General features: G+C 36.5%; 1 protein-coding gene across 1 annotated transcript in view; it reads right to left on the minus strand.

The window, feature by feature from the left end:
- Nucleotides 1–12,178, minus strand: part of LOC150096482 (mitochondrial carrier homolog 2-like) — a 295,508-nt gene that overhangs the window by 189,376 nt on the left and 93,954 nt on the right. Inside the window, exon 5 of the mRNA XM_090407808.1 lies at nucleotides 3,827–3,878. Coding sequence (XP_090263934.1) covers nucleotides 3,827–3,878 — 52 coding nt within the window. The remainder of the gene's footprint in view (nucleotides 1–3,826; nucleotides 3,879–12,178) is intronic.

The raw sequence follows: 12,178 nt of genomic DNA on the forward strand, positions 1-12,178 counted from the left end.
AGCTAATTGTATGGCTCTAGCCATTTGTCAGAAATTTTAACTGCTGTTCCTTTGTTAAAAGAAAGAACATTAATATTGAAAGAACAACAAGAGAAACTGCAGTTTCTCTTGTTGTTCTTTCAATATTAAAAATTCAGGAGGATATGTAGCTGTTCCTGAGATTCTAAAAAACTTTTGTCCTAAAGTGTCTGAAATGGCTTTTGGTTAGCAACAATATGCTTATTATATTCCAAAGTAGACAAGTTGTGTGTTCTATTCTCCATTTTCTGGATTTTATCCTATAGACTATTTGCATTGGTTGTTTGAATAATAGATGACAAATTGGATTCAAAATTGTTTTTGACTCGGATGTCCAATGTAATGTGCTTTGGTCCCAGAACATTTAAAACTAGGAGATTTGCCATGATAGAGTATCTACAAAATATACCCCATGCTCTGCCTTGATCTTTTTTGGTTGCTTGGTATTCGGGGTTCCTCAAGGCTTGGACAGCATGGAAATTGAGATGATGTTTTTTTAAAACTGCAGTTGTTACTATTTGGATAATGCAATTATATGTATCATTGCTTCATTGATAGGTGTTTTACTGACTACTTCAGCATCAAATTATGCAAGATGGGAAAAAGTATTCCAGTCAGTTTGATCAATTTTCCACATAGGCATCCCTGTAGAAAAACATGGTTCATGTGAAGACAGAGTGCAAATCACTCGAGTGATTTGCACTCTGTCTTCACATATATTGGAAGCAGATATATGTTCACATATACTCTGCTTCCAATATATGTTCTCTTCAACATTCTACACAAGCAAAAAAATGGTAGGGGGAGGAGATAGTAAGATCAACTGCAGAATATGAGCAGGTAGGCATATGGAAAAAGGTATTCATCTATTGTTAAGAAGGGAGAGGTCACTACTGTCAAGCATATGCACGATATGGTCTTGTCAATTCATGATGGCATTCCCTTAAATAGTGTTGTGTCCATTACCCATAGGAAGTATGGATTGAAGCAGTTGCAATATATGGCTATCAAGGTCGATCTGATTTAACTCAGAACCCAGTGGTAATAAATGGACCTTGAGACTTCTTATTACAATATAAGAAATCCCATTGGGGTGACAAACAAATGGCTACAGCATCCAAAACACTATTAAGCTGGACACACATAGGAAAGGAGTATGATGGTCCACTAGGATAGTAACTCCACCATGAGCAGGAACATCTCAAGTTCTGTCCTTATAAATAACAGTGAAATATAGTTCGCCCACCATTTGTAGATCCCTTCTTGGCATTTTGCCAAGAATAGTCGATTCATGCTGAAGGATGAAAGGAATGAAGGATGTACGAATTGGTCGCCAACATGCAAAATAACGTGCTTTCTTGTCTGTCGCTGTACTAGTACTAGCTTGATTTTTGTTGTCGCTTTTTTGCATTATTTTTTTTTATTATTAATTTGTATGATGGATCCAGTACAGTCAACAAGTTCTGTTGTTAAACGTTTCAGTAGCTCTTGCAAAAGAATATTGAATAATGTACTGACATTCTGCGAAAAAGAATCGTCAGAAGGCCGTCTTCTTGTTCCCCTTTCTCAAGTCATAAAACGTGCAAGTGCAATTGCGGGCATATCGGGGTCGACTGTTAAAAGAATTCATAGGGATTCAAAAGGTGAAGGTAAGCCAAAATTTAAATCTCCTAAAAATAAGCGCCAGAGTAAAGAAAACCATCGAAACCGTAGCTTTGAATGATTTTGATGTAGACGTTATAAGAAGAACTATTCACGAATTTTATGTGGTCGAGAAAAGAGTGCCAACTGTTCCAAAATTGATTCCTGTGCTTAAAGAAAAAATTAATTTTCTTTGGAAAAGAGAAACTTTAAAGAAAATACTTCATGAAATCGGATTTTGTTTTAAAAAGTCCCAGAATAAAAGGAAACTTATCATGGAGCGAAGTGACATTGTTTTATCTAGAACGCAGTATTTGAGAGCAATAAGACGTTTCAGGGAGGAGAAAAGACTGATTGTGTATCTAGATGAAACTTGGATTGATAGTAATTTAACTTATGGAAAATGTTGGCAGTCTAAAGAAGAATGTGGAGTGCTACAAACCGGAAATGCCTCACGGTGCATAATAATTTTGTGTGCGGGTGGAGAAATGGGTTTTTTTACCGAATTCAAACTTACTATACAAAGCCAATTCAACTATTGGAGATTACCGTGGGCAAATGAATTCTACAATCTTCGAAAAGTGGGCAGAAGAAAAACTGATTCCAAACCTTCCTAAAAATGCTGTTATAATTGTTAACGCTTCATATCACTCTATTCGATTAAACAAAATTCCAAATTGGTCTAATAAGAAGCAAGTTCTTATGGATATATCATTTCTCTGCAAATAACATTTCTCATTCCCCAGATATGCAAAAAATTGAATTGCTTAGTTTGGTCAAAAGAAACTCACCCATAACTAAACTATTTAATTTCGACACGATGCACAAAGAGCACGGATTTCTAGCTTTGAGGCTACCACCATATCATTGCGATATTAATGCTATTGAGTATGTTTGGGCAGAAGTGAAAAGTTTCATTCGCCATCGCAACGTAACTTGGGATATTGACATGTACTTTTTAAGCTTTCAGAACAGGCGATTGAAAGTATTACAGTTCAAAACTGGGGAAAATATTGCTCTCATGTCACCTCATTGGAAAATATATATTGGGACAGAGACGGAATTATCAAAGATTTATGCGAACCTTTGGTGATCAGTTTAAGTGAAAGTGATGGTGATTCGGACACCGATTCAGATGACTCTGAAGATTAAAAGAATTTGACAATGGTATTTTTTCCAACATTTTTTTGCATGGGTTTGTTAAAAGAGTCACAACAAGTCATAAATAATTAATCAGTTTAGGACATTAAAGTGTCTTACTTTTCTCAACTGTAAGTTTTAAAATATCCAAGTTCATTTGAAATAATTTCTGTTTTTCATTATAATTATTTTTATTTTATAGAAAACTTTCTTAAAAATAAACTTAGTTACATTTTTGTTTTATGCTATACCTTTTTTAATTTTGTTAACACTCTACGTACATTTTTCCAACTGTTATACAAGCAAAATAGTTACACTTTAAAAACAGCAATGTTCGTAAAAGAAAAGCTAAATTTTCCGACCTGTAATAATAAACAAACTCATCCCAGAAGACAGACTGATTATCCTATTATTGGAATGGATTCTCCTTTTTCTGACATGCGCAAAAGTGTCGAGGGACCTCTAATTGGTGGGCAAACTATACCTTAAGGTGGAGTACTCACTGGGTTTTCCCTCTCTGTAAATGAACTAACAGGGCTGTGGGTTGAAATCCCACTGAACATGTGAATGTCTTTAGGTGGTATATGAATTAGCTTGAAAAAAAAAAGAGCATGTTGTACGGTCACTAGAGGACATGCTTCCCAGCTTATCTAACCACCCTTTTACACCCAGAGTACTAATATTACTGTATAATACGTTTACAACCATTGATGGGTGTGATTCAAATAAAAAAAATTTCAAAATGTGTAAAACAGTCCTTTTTTTATTATCTTTTAACATTCTGATGAAACCATACTAAATGCCAATGGGAAAGTATTTTGTCTGAATTAATTAAGTTAGCATATTTTGAAATTAATGAACTGAAAACCACACAACACACTATAGTCAGTTAGTGAAGGAATGGAACCAACTTCAGATTAAAAGGTAAGGTCAAAAGTATCAGAGTTCAAATCAAACAGAATTTATTGAATATTTCAAAATATATATCCATAGCTATAAAGTTTCAGACTAGAATATATTCACAAACCTGTACTTCGTTTCTCTACCCACAAACTGAGCCATTGTTCGTATTGTTATCACTGAAAAGAATTAATCCATTCTGTCATAATTCAAAAATTTTGCAGTAATAAAATAATTATGTAAATGAATAAACTTCTAAGCAGTCAAAAATTTTTGAAAAATATCACAAAATGGCATGATTTCTGCATCATAAACAGCACAAAATTATCAAATTTTCAAATAGTATGCTGCTCTGACATTTAAATATATTTTCTTTAATTTATGAAAGGCTGAACATACACAATGTAATCATAACCACAGAACTGCACAAATTATTTGACATCACTGTTCTAGTTGTTTTGATGTGCAAGACTATTAAAGGGGGATGAAGGAATTAAAGGGTGAAAAATATAAAGTACAAAGATTATGAGAGTAATTTCCTACTAAGAAAGAAAGGTAATATACAGTTGAATACAATTCACAAAAGTAGGAGCAGCATTCTTTATTAGCTTCATGCAAATAATATTAATAATAATTAATATTATTTGCAACATGCTGAGCAGCTTAAACAAGAAAAAGAGTTCTATACTTCTTTTTTGTTGGACATTTATGACTAAAAGCCATTTCAAATGTAGAACTATGTCTTCTTGCTCCATCTCCTCATGTCTGAAGACTTGTGACCCTAGATCAATGACAGTTTTACATAATTCAGTTTATCTTATACTGAACGAACAATGACGATGCCACTCTAATTAAAATAAATTTCCCTCAAACAAAACAAAACATACCAAAATCCTTACAAAAAATCACTTTCACATCTATTTAACCAACATCTAACATCTGCAGCAAAACCACCAATATAAATTATGTCATCACTTAGACATCTAGATCAGACCACCTATTCTTGACAGAAACCCAAATCGCAGCTATAACAAACCACAGTTCTGTTTCAAAGTCAAAATTACACAGTGTATTTCTTCCACCACAAACATGACACCTGTGTATTTGTAAGATTGGACACTGTTTGCCAGAGAATACCATATTCAGAATCCTACCTCCTCTGGCTTAAGGTTTCTTTATCCCATTCAGTTATCTTCATTTGCTGCCATTCAAATTCCAAAAACCGCTCTGACCTCTTCACCATCTTATCCTTGAAGCGTGACTTTCTACAATCCAGAAATCCAAATAGTGAAATCATCTTGGGCAACCTTAATGTCCACAACTCCAACTGGCTTCTCTTTTCCAACACCACTGTCCAAACTGGATGAGATGTGGAAGCAACTGGAATAAGCAATGATCTAACACAAATCGTACCTCTACCAACATCCTGAATACCTAATAATCCTTTCCAGTCACCCAATACCTCTGATCAAATTTTAACCAGTTCCCCATCCAGATATACTGTAAAAGATTACCTGTTCTCTCTTTCTTTCTCTTCTTCATAAACTAGATCAAAATCTTGTGCAATTTTTGTCTCACAGAATCCTTCCCTCCAGCCAGTCCCAAGCTTGTGTGCAACCTCTTCTTTTCCATTCTCAGACTATTGCTTCCACTTTTCTAATCCAAATACTGTTCAGAAATTATCAATTATCCACACTAACATGAAAGTTTTCATTTCCTTATTCTAACTGGAATTCTGGCACATTTTCCAAGCCATGGTTTAACCAAAGGTATACCAAAGCAGTTGGAGAAAAAAAAATTCAGCACATTACAAGTAGCTTGCAATAAGAATCCCAGCATCATACTCAGCATACATGGAAGCATGTAAAAATGCAAAATAGCCATCTGCAAATCAAAATTAGACTTCAAAAGGGGTCAACACCAGAAAACTTGTCCCCTGTTTAAACGGAGGTCAATGCCTTTTGGCACGTTGCAAAGAGCATCACATGCAACTTCTGCTCACTTGCACTTCCACCTTACTCCCATCTAAATGAAACCATTGTTACGGCACTTAAAGCAAATCAATGACCAAGGCAAAAAACTGCCTCCTACCATACTAGAAACAGTTCACCATATAAACAACTTCTCTAAAAAATCTTCCAAATCCCAATGGTACTCAAACTCTGTGCTTAGAAATGACACTTGACCTACATTATGTCTGCAATCTTTTATGCTCAGCTGATATGTATCTCAATGTGTGGAAGTAAGCACATATTCAACCTATTCCAAAGGGAAATAAAATGTTGTCATGTAACAACTGTTTGATCAACATTACCTCAATCTTCTCCATAATAACAGAGAACATCATGAATATTCAACTTTTCCAACTACTTAGAGCCTACTAGTTAATCAATGACCACCAGAATGGATTCTGCAATTCTAGAAACATGGCAGACCTCACAGCCCACAATACCATTGGACAAGTACCATAGAAAGTTTTGGAGAAATGTGCTGTTGCTCTTAATATTTCCTGAGTATTTAATTGTGGATGGCACTGAAGTATGCTCTGCAAACTACCATCCTCTATCCTCTATAAACTGGGTAACAAGCATTCTTTCTGGCTGTTCAATGCATGTGATGCTGGATGGCTCCCTCTCTTTGAGCTTCACTACCAATACAGAAGTACTCGGGGATCTGTTCTATCGCTTACTGTTATCCTCCTAGACATTATATGACCTACTCTCAATAAATACTAATCCTATCATAGCATTGCTGCTGATAGCACATTTCATTTCCTACTGAACTGACAACACATGCAGTGCTCAGAAACATCCTCAGCTTCAAGATCATTTGCAACCAGTGTCTTAAATACTAATCTGCATACCATTCTTCAATGTGGCAAGGATGCAACTGGTCATCTTCAATGCCATCAAAATGCAGTCTTTTCTCTTGCAAAATGGACTTCCGCTCACATTCCCTTACCCTCAGTAATAAACATAGCACCAGACAAAATCAGATCTTGTTCCTTGGACTGCCATTTAAATTATCCTCATATAAACTTACATCAATAGCTTCCTCAGCCTCTAAAAAACTCTGCATTCTTTTCTGCTTAAGATGCTGCTTTTCACCCATCCAGCTACTAATTTTATAAATTCCAATTCCACTAATCATCCTTAGAATGCAGCTCACATTTGGGATGGTGCACTGAAAACATCCCTAAAAATTTTGATGCTATCCAAAGGAGAGTGATTGAAGTGACTCACTTCAACCACAATCTCAGATTCACTGTTTCTGCTCTGTATCTTTTTCTTTTAAGTAAGTCCATGGTCACTGCACCACTAAACTGGCAACCATCATTCCTTTGCTTTTTGTCAGGACTGTCAAAACAGCAGCAGCCACACATCCCTTTTCAGTCCAACTATAAACATACTAAGCCTTTTGCTTTTCCTCGTCCTCACTTTTTCCATTTACCTTGGTTCCCCTGGAACAGAATTCTTCAACTGTTTCCTGACCACTATGACTTCCAACTTTTCAAGAAAATTGTCAACAGGTTTTTTCTTCATTCTCAACTTTTAGCTGCATTCCATAAATGGCAATGATGTTCTATAGATTCTTCTACTGCTTGTTTTGGGGACTGACATAAAAAATATATATATACATAAAAATTACTGGTTTCCTTGTCAGAAATATTTTTCTCTCAAAAGTAAGTCTGGAGAAATATATTCTTGACATTCCTGAATACTCAGATCTTACCTTTTGGTCTTTAACACACACACACACACACACACACACACACACACACACACACACACACACACACACACACACACACACACACACACACACACAACTAATATTTCAATCTATCTAGATCTTGGTCTTCCTCTAGATCTTTTCCTACTATTCTGTCTTGCTAACTGTTCCTATTCCATTCTGTTTAAGTGACAATACTACCTTAGAACAAACAAACTGTGTTTGCTCAAGTGAAACACAGATAGTTTGGTGTTTCAACTTGATTACCACCATACTGCCTTTGCTTATTCTATTATCTACTACAATCTTCACTAAAATTGTGCCCAAATTTTCCAGATGTAAAATAAGTTTTACTTGTTTTACAGGTTCTCCACTGACTATGCAATTGATGTTTTCTCCAATCTATTTTATTGATGATTTTCACCAGAAATACAAGATAGTTATTCAATTTAGTTAAAGAGCATTAAATAAGATAAGTTTAACATCATCTGAATAAAGGAAGAAAGTGAGTTTAATATCCATAATTTTGATTATTTTCACTTTTCTGAACAAACAGTTGATGAATAACAAGTGGAAACAATTTTACACTTGATTTTACATGAAACATTTTTCTGTACATCCTTGAATTCTAAGAGTCAACTAACAATTTAATTATAATGTCTCATTTATAATATAAATGCAGTGTTTTGAACAGCTTTTGTGTTTATGTTATTACCTTTTCCAGATGCACGTCATGATTCATTTTGCCACAAGGGTGGCTAACAACTATGCCTTTGGGAGATCTAACAATGCCTAATTTAGAACGCCCTGTTTACCTTGTCCCATTCAGTAACATTCATCTGCTGTCTTGTATAGTTTACCTGTGAGTTTCCATAATTATAAAATTACACGTGTACCCTAGTTGAAAATTATTTATTCTACAAATATTTCATCTTACATTATTAAAATTACTAAAATAATTGAAATAAAAAATAAAATAAAAAAATTGACTACCGTTTCAGTAGGAAGTTGTGGTTTCGAGTTCTTTTTTAAATTTTCAAATTTTTTGATGTGTTGATCTCGTACTTATTAAATTCTTTCTCCGCAGCAGTGCACGAGATGTCGTATAAAATAGACCAAATTTCGTGGCTTAAGGTGCTTGAAAGGTCATCTTCAAATGCCTGGATAGCTTAGTTAGTATCATTCAGGGAATGATGCACTCCTCTCCTTCTTAACACACTTAAACAACCAACAGCCCAGAATCAAATTCACCCTGGAAGAAGAAAAAAACAACCGCCTTCCTAGTGTGTCTGGTCACTTGGCAGGTGACTCTAGACACACTAGTCACCTGCCAGCCTGATGGAACCTTGGTTTTCTCAGTCTATAGAAAACCCACCAATACAGACAGATACATTCACCAAACCGCCCCCCCCCCCCTCGCAACAATATGGAGTCATTAAGACACTACACAACAGGGCTAAACTTATCTGTTCAAATGACAATGCCCAAACCACATTCTCAACACTTTCTCAGCCAATGGCAAAAAAAAATCCAAAAAATATTGAAACCAATAAACCACAACCCCCTCCTCCCCTCACAACAAGGATTACTCTAAATCCATCACCATACCCTATATCCTATTAGCATCATTCAGGACGCAATTCGCTACGACTCGCAGTTTCCTGAATGATACTAACTTAGCTATCCAGGCACTCGAAGATGAACTTTCAAGCACCTTGAGCAACGAAATTTGGTCTATTTTATACGACATCTCATGCACTGCTGTGGAGAAAGAATTTAAAAAAGTACGAGATCGACACATCAAAAAATTTGAAAATTTAAAAAAGAACTCGAACTCGAAACCACAACTTCCTACCGAAACGGTAGTCAACCTTTCATCAGTTAGCGTGAAACCTGAAGCACTCGACACTCTCTCAGGTGGCCACAACTTTGCCATTGTACCCAGAAGAATACCTGCTGAAGATATTATGATACGAAACGAACGCGGGATATGACACCTTCCGAACCACGTCGGCAACGATATTAGACTGGATATGGCTTGTGTTCTGACCAAAGCAAAACCACTAAAAACTAACATGCCCAGTAAGGAAATTAAATCTCTACTAGAATTAAAGAAAAACTACAAAATAATAATCACCAAAGCAGATAAAGGGAACGCCACAGTACTGCTTAACCAAAAGGATTACACAGGTAAGCTGAATGCTCTATTGTTAGATTGGGCTACTTACCACCTTATCGAGTACAATCTTTCCAACTCACAAATCAGAAAACTCCACAGGCTCCTTAAGAAGGTCACTTCTTGACCTGTAGAAGTCACTAAAAAATTAAAACCATTTAACTCCATACCCCCCCCCTCCCGTATTTATGGACTCCCAAAAATACATAAGGAAAATGTGCCATTACGTCCCATAGTGGATAGCATTGATTCCCCCACATACAAACTAGCTAAACATTTGGCCAAAACTCTTACACACTATACTGGCAACACACCTTCACACACAAAAAACTCAGCCCACTTCAAAGTCAGCATAGAAAACCTTACACTCAAACACACTGACGTAATGGTCAGTTTTGATGTCTCCTCCTTATTCACAAATGTCCCACTCAAAGAATCCTTAGAGTTAATCCAAGCTAAATTTCCTCCCGATATCACAGTCCTATTTCAGTTCACAATACACTCAAACACACTGACGTAATGGTCAGTTTTGATGTCTCCTCCTTATTCACAAATGTCCCACTCAAAGAATCCTTAGAGTTAATCCAAGCTAAATTTCCTCCCGATATCACAGTCCTATTTCAGTTCACAATGAACTCGAGCTATTTTTTTGGCAAGGAAAATTCTACAAACAAATAGAGGGGACTGCCATGGATTCTCCACTCTTCCCACCCTTTCCAAATTTTATAGGGAGACTTTTGAAGAGAAAGCCTTAAACTCTGCCCCACAAAAACCAACCATATGGCTTCGCTATGTTGATGACGTGTTCGCTATTTGGCCACATGGCTCTGATGCACTACTCTTTTTCTTAACACACTTAAACAACCAACACCCCAGAATCAAATTCACCCTGGAAACAACTGCCTTCCTTTCTTAGACATACTAGTCACCCGCCAGCCTGATGGAACCTTGGTTTTCTCAGTCTATAGAAAACCCACCCACCCATACAGGCAGATACATTCACCAACAATCCCACCACCCCCCTCGCAACAATATGGAGTCATTAAGACACTACACAACAGGGCTAAACTTATCTGTTCAAATGACAATGCCCTAACCACAGAACTAAACCACATTCTCAACACTTTCTCAGCCAATTGAAACCAATAACCCCCCCCCCCCACAACAAGGATTACTCTAAATCCATCACCATACCCTATATCCGAGGCACCTCGGAAAAAATTACAAAAATCCGAAAAAAACATGGCAACTTCTTGTTACAGACCATATAAAAAATCAGCATCCTTATCCGCTCTACAACTACTAAAGACCAACCTCTCCCCCCCCCCCCCCAGACCTGCCTGGTGTATACCAGGTCCCTTGCAGCTGTAAGCTGTCCTACTTTGGCCAAACAGGCAGGACAGCTAATATCAGAATTTCAGAACACAAGGACTACATCTGGTTTCACCAATACAGTCACTCTGGTCTTGCAGACCATGCGCAGGATACCCGCCACAGAATATGGTGGAAGAAAGCCACAATAATACACTATAGTAAATTCAAATACGAAAGACTTTCATGGAATCAGCCTCAGCCCTAAGAAACAATCCAAACCTCAACAAATTTGGGAAACCTACAACAGAAGACCTTCAGCCCAATCGCCCCAAAATACCAACATTGCCCGCTAGGGGACACCATCAGGACTTTTAGGAGAAAGAATAGCTTCCTGCTTCGTCCTCATTTACTGTTTGTTGTGCTTGTGTGCACGTGTCTTGCTTTTAAGTTCCTGTGAAAATGGCAACGTGACGTTGCTGAAATATTGGAAGTGTATTAAAATTTATTTTAATGTATATCCTAGAATACATTGTAATTTCTTTAAGCTATTTAGTAAAAAAAAAAAAATAAATAAGTACTTTTAAATACTTGGGATGTAATTTATCATACAAAGAAAAAGACAGACACTAAAATATCAAACATTGCCAAAGTAAATGGCTTAATAATAAATTTAAGCCAACCCTAGTCCAAAAGAATTAGAATTAGATCTCTAGAATTAGACTATATAATGTCTTGTCAAAACCAACTCGACTATATGGAAGAGAAACATGGACATGGACCATAAAAAGGAAAGATGAAAAAAAAATTCAAACAGCAGAAATGAAATTTCTCAGAAAAACAGCTAGATATACAAGTGAGACCATAAAACAAATGGAGAAATTTTACAATCCCTGAATATTATTATTATTACTGACACCTCCAGGGAGTTCAAAGATTTATTGAGGGAGGGCATCTACTCTATGGCTCTCTGTCTCCATCTCACTCAACCCACCAACTACACCACCGCCATCTACTGCCCCACCACCACTACTAGTATGTTTCACAGACAATCACAAACATCCATGCCCACGGCGAGATTCGAACCCGTAGCCTTTTGGCTGGAGAGCGGATACACTAACCACTACATTAACCTAGTGAGTCCCCCCCCCTAGTGGATATATATATATATATATACACACACACACACACACACACACACAAAAATTATTAGAGGCCTAAAAATATATATACATAAAATTAATAAAAACAGAAAAAAGA

This window comes from Typopeltis vanoorti, chromosome 18 (genome assembly GCF_054136105.1).
Source record: "Typopeltis vanoorti isolate ZY-2024b chromosome 18, IOZ_Tvanoo_1.0, whole genome shotgun sequence".
Taxonomy (NCBI): Eukaryota; Metazoa; Arthropoda; class Arachnida; order Uropygi; family Thelyphonidae; genus Typopeltis; species Typopeltis vanoorti.